This window comes from Orbicella franksi, chromosome 13 (assembly GCF_964199315.1).
Source record: "Orbicella franksi chromosome 13, jaOrbFran1.1, whole genome shotgun sequence".
In the NCBI taxonomy this organism is placed as follows: domain Eukaryota; kingdom Metazoa; phylum Cnidaria; class Anthozoa; order Scleractinia; family Merulinidae; genus Orbicella; species Orbicella franksi.
In genome coordinates this window covers 19,738,682-19,757,384 of record NC_138157.1, presented here as the reverse complement: position 1 = coordinate 19,757,384, position 18,703 = coordinate 19,738,682, and the positions used below count along the sequence as shown (strand labels likewise).

The 18,703-nt window shown below is 36.9% G+C and overlaps 1 protein-coding gene across 3 annotated transcripts; it reads right to left on the bottom strand.

Annotated features, from left to right (window-relative positions):
- Positions 1 to 66: 66 nt before the first annotated feature.
- On the bottom strand, positions 67 to 18,537 carry LOC145465419 (tonsoku-like protein). 3 transcript variants are annotated; one of them, XM_081449202.1, is made up of 22 exons: positions 18,401 to 18,537; positions 16,790 to 16,885; positions 15,284 to 15,447; positions 14,643 to 14,944; positions 14,297 to 14,468; positions 13,500 to 13,617; positions 12,583 to 12,728; positions 12,255 to 12,410; positions 11,756 to 11,881; positions 11,136 to 11,343; positions 10,318 to 10,400; positions 9,747 to 9,836; positions 8,451 to 8,523; positions 7,489 to 7,652; positions 5,541 to 6,719; positions 4,285 to 4,483; positions 3,664 to 3,825; positions 3,000 to 3,154; positions 2,362 to 2,530; positions 1,610 to 1,779; positions 919 to 1,076; positions 67 to 592 (listed from the first exon to the last, which is right to left on the bottom strand). In XM_081449202.1, the coding sequence occupies exons 1-22, from the start codon at positions 18,429 to 18,431 to the stop codon at positions 241 to 243; spliced, it is 4,473 nt and encodes a 1,490-aa protein (XP_081305328.1). In that variant the 5' UTR covers positions 18,432 to 18,537; the 3' UTR covers positions 67 to 240. The 3 variants fall into 3 exon arrangements, with proteins under 3 accessions (XP_081305328.1, XP_081305327.1, XP_081305326.1); XM_081449201.1 differs by having other exon boundaries at positions 2,362 to 2,545; positions 10,318 to 10,397; XM_081449200.1 differs by having other exon boundaries at positions 2,362 to 2,545; positions 18,401 to 18,536.
- Between the last annotated feature and the right edge of the window lie 166 nt (positions 18,538 to 18,703).

Below are 18,703 nucleotides of genomic sequence, written 5' to 3'. Positions count from 1 at the left end.
TCCTATAATTTGAGTAATACTAAGTTTAACTTTATTGCATACATTATATAAAACTGACATCCATAATTGTTCAAGCAGTGAAGAGACATTCCAAAGCATTGTTTAATATGTAGCAATATTTTGAATAAGGATTCAATTGTCGAATTACAATTCCTATTGTACAGTGTACAATACAACACTTGAGATTCTACAATTATGTAAACTTATTTACAGAATTAATTTATGACCAACAAACAGTATTTACAACTTTGTAAAAATGCAAAGATTATCATTCAAACAAGAGGAACTCTCTCCTGTAGATTTCAGTTCCCATTCTTCTGCAAGTCTCTCTTTGTCAACAACACTTATCAGATTGTGAGATAGATCCAGTTCTGTTAAAGAACTTTCTCCATCATTTTGACAAACTAAAGTTTTCAAAGCATCACAGAATGCTGCATCAAGTGGTGAGGTAACTCCACATGCTGATAAATTAAGTTTTTGAAGGGCTTTACTGTCCTTCGCTGCCATCAGCAGGGATTCTGCACCAACAGTGCTGATCCTTCCATTGCCACCCAGTGTGAGACTTGAAAGTTTGCAGCTTTTTTGCAGTAAACTAGGAAAAATATGATAACACGAGTGTTATCTTGTTGATCAGGAATGGGAATAGGGCTGACTGGAGCTACAGTCATCAGTAATGTTGTTGGACACACTTGCCCCTCCATACAGTTCTGTTAACAAAGCATAACTAGGGGCTTTACATAATTTATATCTGAACAAGAACAACTTCTAATGTGCTAATCACAAGAGGTAACATCACTTCCCTGACTTCATGCATCTCTTGCATTCAGTCTTTTCTCCTTCCCATGGCAGGAGTGCCAGCTCATTTCCCAAATGGCAAGATAGTAAAAATTAAAACAAACTAATGATACCAAGTCTGACCTTGCTAGGATTGGTACCCCATCATTTCCAATATTGTTACAGCTAAGATCCAGGTACTGCAGTCCAGAGAACATATGCCTGGCCTTCATAAGTATCTCTAGATCTTTGTCACCGATGTAACAATCTCCAAGAACCAGATCAGAAAGGGTACAGCCACTCTAAAAATGGCAACATCAAAACATTACAAACTGTTTATATGCAGTGGAAAAATACAAAAAATTTAACTGGCACTCAGTTGAATAATAGAAAATAACCAAGTAACTTGAATAAGTACTGGTACATTAACAGTGGAGGTTTTGGTAACACTTGACAATATTACGACTAACAAATCAGCTGTAGCCCTCAGATTCCAGATTGAAATAAAATTTTAAAGTTATGTCAGTTTCCTTTGAGGTAATTGAGAAACAAGGTGGGAAATGACCACAAATGTAACAGAAACCCCACTACATCACCATAATAATGTGCTAGGCACAACTGACACAAATCACTAAAATTAATTATCTGTGATTAACGTGATATGGCCCAGGCATGGCCCGAGAAATTTAATGCAAATAGCCTTAACTTCTCTTTTCCAAATTCCTCTTTAGATCTAGTATTTGATTGTAACAATAATATTATTGGCTACATTTGTAGGTTCTTTTTACCACCTTAACACCAGACACATGCAATAGAAACACTTGTAATGACATACTTCCATAAATTCCACCATACTCTGAATAACTGATTGACTTCCTTTATTTTCCAATGACGACGTTATATTAAGGTGGTGCAATGATGCAGAAGGAAGAGCTGTTATCAAATTTGTTGTTCCCTGAGGACCAAGGGAATTGTAGGCTACAGACAGGTGCAATAACCTGGATCCTGAAGATGACATGGAATGCATTAGTGCTTTTTGATCAGCTGTCATAAAAGTATCATTCACTTGCCTTGGTATTGCATTTACTGAGTTTTCTAATTGGTCCAAGTTAAGTATCTCTATGCTTTTAAAAATGTCATTAAAAACGCCACTATTACATATGTAAGTATTTTGAGCACTCTTTTAGACTGAGGAGACTGAAATAAGGTTTTCTTCATTTCAAGTTTACTGAATATAGAGTACCACTTTGTTTCATTGCTATAAACAATGCCACATTTGTGGACATTCCTGAAATCTTTACTTTCTTATACAAACAACATTGCCTTTATTTCGAACATTAAATTTTCACATGTCAATAAAAACTAAACAAACCTAAGATATTATAATGAGTCATTTCTTCTGCACACCTCGAAGAAGGTTGCAATAACTCTGCTGCATTACTTCCCAGCTTGGGAATTGGAATTAATGATGACGATGAGCTCTACTTAGAGCACTACAGTAACTATGAAGTCTGATTTCCAAGCCTAAAACAACACTAATAATTTGTCTTGCTATGATTCATGAAATGAACTATGATGTATATCTACCTTTAAGAGCCACAGGGAATTCTTTTCCTTGGGCTGTAACATGACTTGTGAGACCACAAGATTCAATTCTCAAAGTTGTCAGAATAGAACATCTGTTAAGAATCACAGCCAGTGAAGTGCCAGCACTGTCTCCCAGCCAGTTGTAACTGATGCTAAACTCTTCCAGTTTCTTCAGAGCACAGTTCTACAGAAAACTCAACATTACTATTGCACATATTTGGCTCTTACATAAGCTGCTTTTGATGAGGTCTTTGAAGAGGCACTCTGAAAGAGTTTGTTGAAGGTTTTTCTCGAGCAACAGCACAAGCATGTCCAAGTACACAATAGACACATCACTAAAAGTTATATCACAACTTGGATTACCTGCATTACTTTGGCATGACATGTAGGCTTGATATAGCCAAACAGTTTGTATCATAAGCACGTTAAACACAACAGCGCCATTTTAATTGGTCCTAACATATTATAGTAAATTAATTGTATTCTTATAGTTGGGAGAATTTGAGTATACCTATTACAGTAATTTTTTATGCCATTTGTTTCTTTATTCCTTTAACCTACATTCTTGACTTTGTATTAGAACTGAGAAGAAATGAGATGATGATTGATTCTATATAGACGAAAGGTTGTCTTCACACCTGCTGTGTTCCTGAGCTTGTGGAGTCCCTAGTAGTTAAAGCACTGGCTATGAAGGATAGCCCTTTGTGAGTTATTCCATTAGATGTCAAGTCCAACACAGTGAGAGATGGGAGAGTAGACAGAGCTGCTGCCAGATGCTGGACACCAGAGTCACCTAAAGGGATAGAACATATTCTCACTGGCCAAGTAATAATAATTATTGTATTGAAAGAAGTAATGTACAAATTATAACTGCTATTGATGGTTTCTTTCTGAAGAGGTAGTACGTTTCTTTGGACATCTAGCTCAGCAACAAGTACATACAGTCCTTCAAAATATGTCCTTTATAATCATTTATTATTAATATTTATCATTATTTTTTAATTATTATTTATAATTCATTTATTCATGCTAAGCAAATACTTTTCCAAAGTCCTCTGGTATCACATTGAGCAACTAAATATCTATCAGCCTTATTTATAGTACTGTAAAGTTCTGGTTAATTTGGGCTTTATGGTAGCCTTTTATTATTGCAATTTTTGAACGGTACAACTTTGCATGGTCACCACAGATCCACATTAATAACCAAAGGTAACAATCCTTCCATTGTATCATTAAAACTGGGTTGTCACTTGTCACTTCTGGGAACTTTAGGGTATAATATCATGTATCACATGTACATACCTATCCTGTTGCCAGGTAGTGTAAGCTTGGTGAGAGTGTCATGACACTGGAGAGCTCTGATCAGTGGTAGTACATGGACATCTTGTAAAGCTTTGTTTGATAAGCTGAAGCTTGATAGCTGTGGATCAGCCTCAAGGATGTGCAGTATGTCTGTTCTTGTTGCTGGACAAACATTATGATGCCATAAACATTAATTACCTCAAAATCTAGTAGCTAACCTTTTTGCAGCCTAAAATAATACAACACATTCGAGTAGCATGTAGATAGCACTAGCTAACAGTGACTAGAGACGGAAAAAAATTACTTAATATGTTTTACAAGCTACTCATTCTTACGACAAAATATTAACAACCTTGTCCACATGGTCTCTCTTTTTCCCTCCCCCAGAGCAGGAAGAAGAGAGACTATGGGAATATTAGCTGACAATAACAAGTGATCTACAGCTAAGTCAATTTCAAAAGACGTAAAAAAAATTGAAGCTGGTTAATAGTGAAAAGAATAACCCAGTCAAATTCCGGTCATGTGCATAATGGCTAAACCATTTAAAGAACCATCAAAATAGTGGCCTCAAATTTGTTAATAAATGTTTCATCTTAAAGTAACAGATTGATAATCACTTACTTGTATTGGAATTGATACATGCATCACGATATCTTTCAGACAGAGCTGGCAAGTCCCATGATTCCACAGATGCCATGACTTCTTCATTACTTGACAGTACATCTGAAATCTTATCTTCCACTGACAGAAAAGCTCCTTCCCTTGTTTTCAAGGCCAACACAGGACGAAGGCCAAAAGATGAGAAGTACCTGAGAGCAGCCTTCAAGGTGAATGAGAAACAAATTTATGTTGAGGAACACAGGGCTGTATTCAAGTTCATTCACCTGTAGCCTTGATCTTCACACCTGTGGTAAACTTGTTACTTTATGGGTGAATTGTATCTACAGGCAGGTTCACCTGTAATATCAAGGGTCCATCAAACATACTCAGCCATAAATATGGGTTATTGACCAAGTGTGAGGCCAAGATGGCTGGATATTGGCCAAGTTCTTTTTTTGCGTGTTCATGGACCAAGACGGGGTTGAGGTCCATGAACTCATAAAAAAAAGAACGAGGCCAATATCGAGCCATCTTAACCAAGCAAGCTTGGTCAATAAAGGATTTATTACATGGCTTTCGTGGACATTTTTCTTGCGGGACACGGCGGGTAGTCCCGAGTGGGCAAGATAGCTCTATCTTGCCCTCTTGGGTAGCCAATCACAGCACAGGATATAATAGCCATATAATAACAGGTGTTACGGGTTATGGCCCTTATTGACAGTCCTGGAACACAGTCCTACTGGCTGTTATTTGCATTCTTGGTTCCTACTATTGCCTTGCATCTAAAAAACATTTTCAGTGTGTACAGTTGACTCCCGATAACTCAGTTACATTAATGCTGCTTTTTTATCCTGTAGTTTCAAGTATTTTGTCAACACTATTTCAGGACTTGTAGTCAAAATTCACAGATGTCTCAGAGAGAGAACATCCAAATTTGTCATTCTCGATGACTTTTCAAGGCTGTGACAATATTTCAAGGACTTTCAAGTCCATGCGAACTGTGTCAATTCCACCATAACCCAAGTCTTAGGTTGAGGGAGGATTTGCTTTCAATTATTGAAGCTTGATATTTCAAAGTTGAGACTGTCAAACTTGAGAGGTGTAAATGTACAAGGGTATTGGCAATTCAGAATGGAATGTTTTAACAGATGGGCAGGGGGAAGGGGTCAAAATCAGGCAGGGGTGAAGTGGGGTATAGATATTCTCTGGAGCAACACACATGTGAGGTGTAAAGAAAAATATTACAAGCAACAGTTACCATCAACATTCTCACTTACCTGTTCAGCCAGCCAACCAATATTCTTGACTTCTTGTGCACGGCCCTGAGGACATGGAATTAGAAAAACTTTGCCCTGCACCTGTACCCGCAGGCGCATGGGTGGTGTCCCCCCTGGGGCCACGATATGTCTTGGACTTGTTGCAGAGATAGTTAATCCAGAGTTTGCACCTGAGATGGTAGAAACAGCCTCTGGTCTAGATGGTACTGGGATGGAAACATTAACAGAAGGGACATGAATTGAATTCTGATGTGTTCTAGCTTCTTTGGAAACAGCTAATGTTGATTGCTTCGCACAAGGCATTTTTTGTGATACACCAGGGCTTAACCCATGTTTAGGCCTGGTAATTGTTGCATGGTTAATTCTTTTTCTCCGCTGTAAAGACCCTGGAAGCTTTGCTTGTTTTGGTGGACGTTTATGTTTGGCAGTTCTTGGCCCCATGTCATTAACAAGCCAATCTACAGTTTTTTGAGTGACCAGAGATGGCACTCGACCACTCAAATGACTGCTACTTCTAGCAACAGGATCAACAAGAGTAGCTCCTGTAATAACAGAGTCTTGATCATTCCACTCTACCATTTCAATTCCATTGTTCCCTTCATCCATCGATGAATATGTGCTATCCACATCTCCATTATCATTTTCTTCATAGTCACTGGCATCAGAGAATGTTTCAGCAACATCAGAAGGAACCATATCATCAACACTGCTATCTATCCGTAACCCAGTCGACTGGTTCTCAATATGATTGCCAGAATAATTTTGAAACTGTGTAGATGAGCTAGAAGGAAAAGATAGGATAACTTCATGCTGGTTCTCTTGTGAATCATCATCTTCCCTCATTAATCCTTTGTTGGTTTTCTTTGGATGTATTTCGTCTATGTCTTCTGGACTACTCTCTTCACAGACAGTCCCATTCATTCTTTGAAGTCTCTCCATCTCTTTCTTCTTCAATTTTTCATTAAATCTCTTTAAAGCACTTGGTGTACTTTCTCCAGAAGAGTCTCCTTCGTCACTGTCATCATGAAAGGCAGTATTTCTTCTCCTTAATTCTGCACTATTCTCAGCCCCTTTGTAATTTCGAAGGAATTTAACTACCTGCTGTCTTCCTGTGGATAAGCTATCATCAGTCTTGTCAATTTTAAGTGTTTGGATTGCAGAATCCAAGGCTGTGCATCCCTAGTGACAAATAAATATCAGAATCTCCATGTGATTAAAACTTCAATCCCCTTACCTTGCAAAATAATTGCAATGTTGGCCCTGGGTTTACAGGGGTTTTCAGTTTGCAAAGAAAATAGATATTATATAAGTCAGAGCCATTATTTGATGATCATTAAATTCATTTCATCTATTTTTTTGACAATTTCTATAAATTTAATTTATTCAGTTACTGATCTTAAGGGTTGCTGTATACTTTAAGAGGTGTCTTGTGTCCAAGTGATGAGGGGATTCCAGTTTAAACTGAAGATATCTAAACCCCTATATCAAATTAAAGCTCATGGAGCTGGCTGACTAACTATACATGTACCAAGAAAACTGAAACAAAATGAACATTGTAGAATTTTTCTTGACCTCTAAAAGAAGCATCCAAATCACCTTCTGAAAGCTACAAGTCAAAGCAATTTTTTTCCCACTTATTTGTTCCTCAGTTTCAGTTGCAGTAAAAAGTAAAAGAAAACTTTCAAAATTGGGCAAAAAAATGTCAAGTGATACTACAAAATCACTGTTGGAGAAAAAATATTTCAAAAGAATAAAAGTCACAAACAGGTCTTTATTGTTTACATGTTAAATAAGCTACTGTCCAAATTTGAGGGCAAACAAACAAATTCCCTCTGACTTGTACCTTTCAAAAGGTTATTTGGATGCCAGCATTAAGAGGTCATGAAAAATTTGACAGGGATGGAAATTAACGGTAAGAGGTATGATCATAATAGACTTTAATACATACTTTGCTGTCTTTCAGGTTGATAGATGCCCCATATGACAGCAAGAGCTTTACCACATCAAGATGACCATTTTCAGCTGCATCATGAAGCGGTGTGACACCACAGCAGTGTTGACCACTCTGGTCATTAACATTTGACCCTGCCATCAGCAAAACCTTGGCCACATCTGTTGAAAAGATGAAAGCCTTGGAGTCACATGTTAAAAGTCAACCAAAACACTCTCCTTTCTGCCTTCCATGCATTTTTGTCATTAAATATAATCAATTACAGACATCTTCATTAGAGAAAAATTGGCTGTAGGTGAAGATTTTTTCCCTGAGATAATTAGTTAATTTACTTTTTTAATTTATCCATTAGAACCCGAAATAAGACTGTAAAGGGAAATAAGGATTTCGTGACTGTTGGGATTAGTTAGGACCAAAAAATCATTTCAATTAATAGAAAAAACTTTGACCATACCTGTGTAAGGAGGGCTTTATATGGAACACAGAAGAGTGTTTCTAGTCACACCAAGAAAACTAGACTTGCTATAATTTTTACCTCACTTAATCATCACCCTTAAGCGAACCTTTGCTTAATCATCACCCTCAAGCAAAGTGAGAGGCAGATCTAGTGAAGCGCAAGGCAGATCTTGAGTGAAAAAGTCACAAGAGGTTGTCCACATCTGTCCTAAGAAAGGCCACTGCAAATTTCAAGGGGGAAAGGGGTTTCAAAAGCCCAATTTTAAAGGGAAGTACAAGGCTAGGTGACAATTTACAAGAGACTGTGATAGTGAAGGGAGTAACACAAATTAACATGCCTTTTGTGGGAGGGATATGGATATCTTCTAGAACAACACAATCACAAAAAATACACCAGATTCTTATTTCATTTTCTTAGTTCCTACTAAATCTGGTTAAAAGGCTAAAGTGAGGCTCGTGTTGTCAGCCTTTTGTTGTTGTTTATAATGAGGGATGAACAGGACCTAAGTGACCATGGTTGCAAGCCTCATGAATGGGAAGCCACCCACAGTAATCTCTTGCATTGACATCAGCACCCTGAAAGAGTAAGTAAAGAATAAAGTCAATGAAAATGATGAATATTTATTACAGATGTTCAGTGTTTTCAGTTGGGCCTGTAACACATGTGAGAGGTCTCACTAGTGATATAACTTGCCAATAAATGATGCAACACAGATTAAAGAAGTAATGTTCTACCTTGCTCAAGTGAAGAAGTTATTCAGAACTTCCTAATGTTACAGTATTTCAAAAAATTAATGTTTCCACTTCAGAAAATAGCAGTATATTTCTTGTCTTTTGAAGCTTATGACCTAGTTAACATGTCAGTTATAAGATTTTCATTTTATGTGCAACACAAGGAAATGAACCAGAAAACAAACCAGTTTTATAATGATAATATACCATGTAAGCAGAGCATCTTTTATTACTTTACCGATAAGGAGGAAGAAATTGAGTCAAGTCTTTGGAGTTGTCCCAGCCCCAACTTCTGGGCTAGTCATTTCAGTTTACAGTCACCAAAACCAGTTGTTACAGCACAGGCATTGGTTTTTCAGAGAAACTGACAGGCAACACTGATTCTACTGAGTGTATGAATGCAAAATGGCACTGTGCAATAGTCAACGAGGCTCTGCATTATGCGATAGCTGTGTCAGAAAAAATATAACATCTACGTAGGCAGAAGTTAATCTTATTAAAAGCATATTCTGATAGGTGTCAGTTGGCATTATTTACTTTAAAGAACGTGCCTGCAGTTGTCAGCAGTCAGCAGTTAGATACATTTTCAGTGGTTAGCTAAGTTTTCAGTGGTTAGTGGTTAATGATAGTGGTTATTAGTGATCATGGCTGGTCCCATATTCCTGGCTTAAGTAACAGCCTAGTTCATGAAATTGGCTTTGGTAGTATTTGTGAAAAATATGTTTCTTTAAATGCAAACTTTTTATATGTTAGAGTTGTGCACTTGATCAAGCAAATGATTGAACTTATTAAATGAAACATGTAGTGCAGCCTTTGTAAAAGAATCTAGCTGCTTTTGGCACGGATGAATACCTTATTCTTTACAGTAAAGAGCAAAATAGCCTTTACAATGCAAAATTTGTAGTGATCAAAGAAATCTGGTGGGTCACTCCATCCCAAGGTTATCTAGCAAGTAATGCTTCGTTTACATATGCTCAACAATGATTTGACACAATTTATATAGGGCCTCTCTTAGTGTGACCTGACCCATCTGTAAAGAAATATTCGGGTGTAATATGTAGGCTTGCCTTTGCTAATAGCTCTTTAACACGCTGTGAATTTCCAGCAATTGCAGCCTCATGAAGTAGAGTCTCCCCTTTCTCATTAACATGTTTTCGCTGTAAACAAAAAAAAAAACTTTCTCAATAACCTTCAATTATTACAAAATGGAAACAAACTGCAAATTACTAGGGGTGAAAACTCTGTTTCGATGGGACTAATCTGGACAACTGATCTACAAAATACACCTAAAGAAACACACTTACCCAAAATTATTTAGACTCACTTGGGAGACTGGGAATGTTCTAAAGGCTTTTCACCAGCACATAAGCATAAGCCGACACATGTAGACACAGTAAGATGCTGATAATTAGTACCTTTTGTTGGAAATTTCCAACAAAAAGTGGTAATTATCAGTCTCTTACTGTGGCTGCATATGTCACTTCTGCTTATGCGCTAGTGAAAACCAGCCTTAAACTTCATCCCTCATATCTTGTTACAAATATTTTACACATTGTCAATCACTCACAGTGTTGTTCATTTACACGACTGTACTGTCAAAATGAAAATTGCCAACTACTGCTAATTACTGTAGCTTACCTGACGTCTTGTTCTTATTGGTTTTAAATTATTTTTAGCTCTAGTCTCGTCTCCTTCATTGTCATCATCACAGCTTTCATCTTCTAAACCAAGAGCAAAATATATTTGATCATCTACTTCCCAGGGAATACATGTTGTCCTTTTCTAACAACTTGAAACACATGTAACTTTTCTAGCGCTCAGTAGCAATTTTTGGACATTGCAGTATTGGTTTGAATTTTACTTGGACAAATTGTTCCATTCACAACTGATGGTTAATTTCATTAACGTGTCCCATGAAAGAGTTGGGAGTAGGCCTACCAAGTGGCTGTCCACCAGAGCGAGTGGTGAAGAGTCACTGAAGCCCTATGCCCCACCTGACAATGATAGGACAGATGATGACGATGATGATGCTGACGATGATGATGACGTCCCAGTAAAACACTTTTCAATCACACTGTTTATCTTTTTCATCTGAGTGATATTAATAACTTATGGTTATGTTCTATTGGTTTAAGAAAAAGTTTGGCTTCAAAGTGTTATATATATATCTGAAACAATTATCAGCAAAAACAGTTGCCATGTGTTCTTTATTGAAATCTTAAGCCATAAATTACTTCATCTAAACAAAAAACGCGTGTAACCAATCACAGCAAGGCATACTAGTGTCATCACCAGTCAATTTACTCTTTATTTTCCTTAGTTTCAAAATTTTGTTAAATGTGACACAAAGGAAAAAGAAAGTCAAACTGGTTTTAAAGAATTGTGCACCAAAGACTTGAAACAACAATGTCCTTGTATGCACTGATTCTGATGTTGGAAACTTGAATTGCACTTACCAGATTCTGATAGTAGTAAATCTTTTGCTATCAAAACTTCTGTAAGTTCATCATCATTATTATTTTCTCCTTCCTCATCACTGTCATCACTAATGTCCTCAACACCGAACTGATTTTGAAGTTCTGCAACTTTATCAAGTGACTTTTTGTACTTGTCTGTGAGATCAAATGCTTTCTGAATACATGCCAAGCACTTCCAAACCCTAAGCTGTTAAAATAAAGGTACATTTTCTTAGAGAGAACTTGCAGATGTCATAAGGAAGGCATCACCAGTGATAAAGACAAAATCAAATTTTAGAGCTTACAGAGACTACAGTAAGATGGACAATTTGTTTTCATGAGAGTGACACTCCCAACACTTTGTCCCAATTTCAGCACTAGTCAGTCATATTTCAGTGATGCTTTAGCATGCATACAGATTGCCGACATTAGTTTTTGTCAACCAAGAAGCTAGAGCTGTTCTCGGCTATGCCTTGAGCAACTCTCATCTTTTAACTCCTTTGTGCATCCATAACTTCAGACTCAAACTAAACATGAACCAATTTTACATTGACAGTAATGTTTGTTTTTGTTGCGTGTTTAATGAATTCAAGCAACAAACAGTTTAAGCGTAGTCCTACCACTGACTGAGGCTTTTCAGATTGTTCTGCATATGCCAATGCCTTGATGTAAGCGTCTTTGATTTCTTCATAAGTATGCCCTGCTTTTTCATGAACATAAGCAATGTTACACCACGTGTCGCACATCTGTAGAGAAGGAGAAGGACAGAATTATGGGTTTGGTACTTCTGATGAATAAAACACGACCACAGAACTCCAAGAGGTGGGGTTATTACTCTTTCTACAGAATGCTAAAAGGAAAGATTGCAAATTATAAGAAAGTTTAATTTTTTTGTCAGAACACCTGCAGGCTTCTCTCTGCTCAGAAATACTACTTTGGAAAGGTCAACATTCTACTCTTGAGCTCTTTCCTAGCAGTTTGATGGATCACGTTGTTTTGTTCTAAATAATTCTTTTGGATACCTCTGTCACAGCAATACCTTGGTTACACCTTAGAAATATAAATATACATATTTGGACTTCTGCAAAAAAGAACTGTTGAGAGAAAAGAAACTTTTACCTCTTTGTAATTCCTTTCCTCCATTATTTCCAGTTCTTCCATGTAGCAGTTGATTGCATCAGCTGGACACTTTAGATCAAAGTATGTTATTGCAAGAGACACGTAGATGGATGACAGCTCCTTGTGAGATTTCCCTGCCACTTTGGCAAGTTCAAGCTATAAAATTTAGATATTGCTGGTCAGGGTAAGAGTAGGAGTAACTGGGGCTGTGCTCAACAGGCACTTAATTGTGGCAAAAATATCATGACATACTGTAAAAGCCTTCTAATAACAAACAGCAAATTGTAGGGAAACAATAAATAAGTGCTTCTAACTAAAGCTGCAATACCTCTTTCTTGTAACAGCCAAGAGCTTTGTGGAAAGCCTTCACTTGGCAGTACAGGTCACCAAGGGTATCCAAAATTTTAATCTGTTCATCCAGAGAATGTTCTGAGAGTCTTGTCTGTTTTCTTTGAAATCTAATTCCTTTGATGGCTAAGAGAACAAACAACATGACTAAACTTACAGTGTTTGTAATATGAAACACACAAAATAAAATTAAGAATAGAAATGACTACTCCAGCTCTTGCCAGATTTTCCTCACTATTGTTAATAAATGCAATCTGTTCTCCTTTTACAATAATAATGATGATGATAATGATAATGATAATAATATATTTATATAGCGCCTATCCAGATCTGTTGTAAGCGCTTTACAAAAGTAAAGGAGCTAAAAAGAAAGTTCTACGAGATAAAAATACAGAGTACAATGATAAACAATGTTCAAAAGTCAAGTAAAATATCTCTGTTAACAAGCTACAAATGCTTAAATTGCGCTGGAAGATCAAATATTTGCAAGCCTGAGACAATTCATATTTGCAGAAAGGGGGCAGCTGAGATTAAACCACATAATATGCCAAAGAAGTAATGATGCTGTGGCACTATAGAAATCTGCACAGTGTCTGTCTGATTGTTTGCTGGGACAGGAAGGCTTAGAAGTTTTACGTGCAAGCAATAATCAGTCAAAAACACCATGTAGACATCTTTGACCAGGTACATGTATATGTTATTGATATGGAATATTGAGATGGAATATTGTTCTTCAGTCTTTGACTCAGGGGTGGAAATGAGGATACAAAGACAAATTTCCATTATTACCCCCATTACAAATTGGCTAACAGGTGAAAAAGTACAATTCATCACCCAATTTTATTTTAACACAGAAACAGACTGAGAAAAGAATAATCAACATTGCACTAATGTTACCTTTTGCCAAGCAGGATTTAAGTTCCTCCATATCATCTGATCTTTTAGCTTTATTTATAATGTATGCTTTCTTTAAATTCTTATGACCAGCTGCAAATTCTCCAAGTTTTAGGAAAATCTAAATTGAAAAATAATGAAATTAAAATGAAGTCCTTCAAGCTCACAATGTTATGTTTTTCAAGTAGGATAACTAAATTAATAACCAATTGTCTCAACAGAGATACACAAAAGGTCCAATATGAGGAAATCAAAGAAAAAAACTTCAAGTCACTTGGTGGTCAGCCATGTTGTTAGGCTGATTTAGACAGTCTGGTTTTTGACTGTTGCTTGAAACATGCTCACAGTATGACTATTCACACACACTCACCACCTTACTGCAGTATTGTAAGCAAGTTGTACATCATGCTAAAAAACTTTTGTCCACTCTGCATGCTGCAAGCATGTTGCACGAGACAGTCATAGGCATAAACTGAACTACTTAAATCACCTCTTACACAATACTCTGCTCAATCTGTAAAACTGGCATAACAGAAGAAGGAATAACTTTTTGTAAGTTCCCTCATCATCTTCAATGGAATTCACTGGTTCTTCCTTGTGTGCATGACAATTTCTTGAATACATTTAAACCCCTCTATGTTGAACTTGGTTATCTTGAATTCCCCTCAATGTTAAATGCAAATTTATTTCTGTCGGATATACTTTTTCCGTCATTTAATTATTGGCTTTCTTTAACCTGTGCCACCTATTTTTTGTTTCCCTTAGCAGGGTCCATTTATACTATCTAGAGTCTAAAATACCTTTCCCAACATAGCTAAAGCATCAGCCTCGTCAAACTTCTTGTTTCCATGTCTAGCCACCTGCAGTGCCTGTTCAAAGCACCTCAAGGCATGTGCATCTTCATCTGATTTCATCCGAACACTTCCAATTGAGAACAGACAGAGGTATTCAGTGTCCTTTAGGCCTTGTTCTCTATGGAAAGAAGCCAAAACAAAAAAAATTTTAATCACTTACTGTTATTACAGGTGTTTACAAACTACAATGGAGTGTCTAGTAAAAAGGTTGAAAACAGTGTAATTTCAATTTTGGTAAAAAAAAATATGGAATGTGACGCATCTGAATAAATGAAGAAAGTGAAAAATATACCTTGCAATGATCAAGGCCTTTTCCATGAAACTTTTGGCCCTAGAAGAATCCTTCTGGTTTTCATAAGTAAGACCAAGGTTCAAATACAACCTTGACCTCATCTCCAATAGTTCCTTCTCAGAAACTGTTTCCCGTAACTTGTCACATACAGCTAGGCTTTTCAGGTAAGCTGTCTGCGACTCAAGCAAGCACTCCTCTACTTCATCATTGCTGGCTGCATCATCTGAGTGGACAAACCATGTGCGCCCAATAGTAGCTAAGGCTCTCTGTTCCTCTACTAGGTTCCCCGCTGACTGAGCAAGCTTTTAAAGAAAATAAAAGACAGGTACATGTACAAGATAAATTTTTTGTCGATGTTAAGTGGCCTACCTAACGGTAGGTAGAAGGAACTGTTTTAGTCAAGTGGGTTACACAATATACACAATCAACTTTTTGCAATAATTTTAACATTGGTGTGATTTCTAATGACTTTACCAAAGAAATCAAATGTAGCTGTAGAATAATTCGCACAATAATCAATACTGCACTGATTAAATCAGTCACCAAGAGAAAAAAGTAATTTGGAATAATGAAATGTAAACCAGTCGTTATCTGATGTTGTGTTGCTAACTAGAACACAATTCGTGATGATTTTTTCATACCTCAAGATGTAAAGTTTGGTGAAATAGAGCCTCCTTGTACTTTTTAAGTGCACACAGGCATTCTCCTACTTTTCGATGAGCAATGGCAGTTCCAATAGTATCCTGTCCTGCTTCAGATAGCTGAACTTCTCTGGTATGTTCTTTGACAGCCTTCTCATAATACCCTACAAATGAAGTTTATGACAAAATTATCACTTGAATTGTACAGTCAAGTTATTAATGTACTTCTCACTTATTTAATAAATGTCTTGCAACAGCCCATTTCCAAGTTGCCCTAAGTCTCTCCATCAAAGTGAGGCCTGGTACACAGCTATTCATAAGAAAATGAGTTTAATTTGCATGAGAATGAAATCTCATTTTCATATGAAAGGATGGACACCAAGATTCGTTTGGGAAGGAGGCTAAAGGTAATTTGAAAATGACCTATTTAGTCCATCTTTGAGGCTCATGGCCACTCCACAAGAGAACATTATAGCTCAACAAGATCACTGTAAATGTATAGAAAGACTGTCCACAGTCTATACAAGTCATATATAGATCAATCCAGCTCTTGACTGCACACATAATAACTGATAGATAGATAGATAGATAGATAAACTTTATTTAAACACGATAATAATTAAAGCTAAAAGCTTGTGGGGTCGTGTATTTAAAGTTAACTTTGCTAAAAATTTAAAATTACGATTAAAATGTTTAGATTACAATTCCTAGATTTACAATAAAATTAATTATTTAATTAATTGATAACTAGAACTATTACTAAGTTAATCTACTATATGATTACAATAAACTAACTAAAACTAATTGTATATAAAGTCACTATGTCTGTGGCGGGTTGTCGAAGCCGACAGGGCATTAAAGTTAAAATCTTTCAAATAGGCTCTCTTTACAACCTGCTTTCTAAGGTCGAAAAAGCTTGAAAAACTTTTATGTTGTTCGTGGTATAAAACTATGTTCCAAAGGACAGATCCCTTATATCTAAGTGAGTCTTTCATAAATCGCAAGTTAAATCGTGGTATAGAAGAAAGTACTTTCCCTCGGAGCGAATAGCTGTGGCTGGAGTTTTCAAGTATCGATTTCATCAGGGGCTCGGGCAGGCTGTCGTTGTTTGTCTTATAAAATAGTCTTAGGATGTTGAGCTTATAATACAGGGAAAAGGTAGACCACTGATCATATTTGAGCACGTCATTTGTTGACATGTCCTTGGGCAAGTTGAAAATGATTCTTGCCGCCCTACAATGTAGTCTTTCTATAGAATCAAGTATGTTGGAGTTACAACACGATCCCCACATGGTATGGTATGGTACATAGACCACTGCCCCCTTACAACCACATTGTTAAATATGCAATCAGCTAACTGATACAACCTTCTTATTACGACCATTTTCTTTTGGCCAAAACAAGGATCATCAATCATGAATACAACCCAATTAATATAACGTCTTGGTATTCGGTATACAAGTTAACAAGGTTTGACTATATGTATAGGTAGTTAGGTGCTCCTACCATATTGGAAAAGCCACTCTCCCACAGCATTGCAGAGCGTGGCCTCTTCTGCCAAGTCCCCTTTTTCCTGAGCTTTAATTTTCCTTTTATTTAGTTCTGAATCAAATCAAACAGAAATAATCAAGAATAGAAAATTAAGAGCACTGTGTATAGGTTATAACTACAGTGCAAGCAAAAGCTTAAGCACAATCAAATGTATTAATCAGAAGCCTTTGAAGCAGGACACTGCTTGTTCTAGAGCTGTGTTGGCTTCTTTCCTCAAGCAAACGGGCATGATACTTTCTGTTTCTGTGAAGACGTTGAAACTTTAGAATAGAGAAACAGCAAATAAAGTAGTCAAATGAAGAAAGGTAGTAACTCGGATTGTAATTATTGAGCACTGTACACATGACGTATGAGGGTGAACTCATCAGTGATGACAGAAATTTATCAACCTGCTGTTGGGAGTAATATCATTACAAAATCAAAACTGTTTATCCTCTGTATCTCTGAAAGGAAAACAAAAAAAAATGTAGGCAGTGATTTGGCATATCTGAGAGCCATTGAGGTATACTGATACAGTGAAACCTGTATTAAGCAGACCCCCTATTAAGAGGATACCAAAGTGAGTCCCTAAATTTTCTTCCCACATTTTACTGTAAAACAAACCTGCATTCAGCTGACACTTCTATTTAGCAGATGCGGACAACAATATTGACATATTTTGTAGCACAAAACCTACATCAAGCAGACATTTCAAGGGCTTTTTACTTCTAAAAGCGGTCTCAGACTCCTTTAAAATTGTTCAATGATGTAGTTTTAAAGCTAAGTGACTTACTCTGTGCCCTCTTAATAAAATGATGGCCTCAGTTTTATGAACGTCTGTGCACTATATTTTTATAGACTTGTTACAGTCAGAAAATACTGATTGCAAATTATCAATACCCTGCAATCAGGCATTAATTTTTGTTTTGTTTAAAATGGTGAAGATAAAAAAAAGGAACATATAGGGAAAGATTGCAGGTTAACTTATTTACTATGGTTTGAGATTGGCTGAGTGGTCCAATTTGTAAGTAACTGGTTTGCTTTTGGTTTTACGAGGCTAAAATGAAACCCACTCTGTTGTACAATTTATCAGAACCTGTTTTAAGCAGACACCCTGTATTAAGCTGACACTAATTAAAGTCTCAAGGGTGTCCGCTTAATACAGGTTTCGCTGTACCTTAAAATAAACAAAGGTATAAATATTTTAAAATCTGAAAGATAACATCGCCTTTGACATTGCCCCATCCCCGGGATGACAAGTTATAGCAAATGCCATACCCTGTCAAAAGTCTCAAAATGCCCAGGAGGGAAATCAACAGGGTTGGAACTGACCGAGCCACAAAACTAGTACAGTGAAGCTTGAACGTAGTTACAAGAAAATTTGCACTGAATGTCTAAGATACTTCGTCTACCTCAGGCATTTACAGGAGTTTAACGCATGAGTTTTAGCTTGTGACCTAAATTCCAGGCTTCGAAAAGGTAGAGTGGGATTGGAGTAGAAGCCTTGTCAAAAGTTTCATACGACACGGTCACAAATATAGCTAGTCAATGTATTAAGCTGAAGGCATGGAAAACATGAGAACATACGCTTTAGCTCCCTTTGGAGGTTTGCTTCCATTTGAATCGACCAGCAGTATTCATCTAATTTTCATCTTTTCGGAAAAAGGTAAAATATGAAGACAGGCCAAATTTCACCTTCAAAAATGGCGGGTTCTTCGCTCGGTTTGATCTCGTACCCAGTTTTCACTCGAGTGTCTCGTTTTCGTTTTGAGATGTGGTGTTACCGCTGGGATTTTTTCACAACCGCAGGCTATTTTTGTGGACGATAAAATACCTTCCCACAATTCTTTGTACCCCGCAGGAGATTTTATTGTTGACGAACGAAGGGAC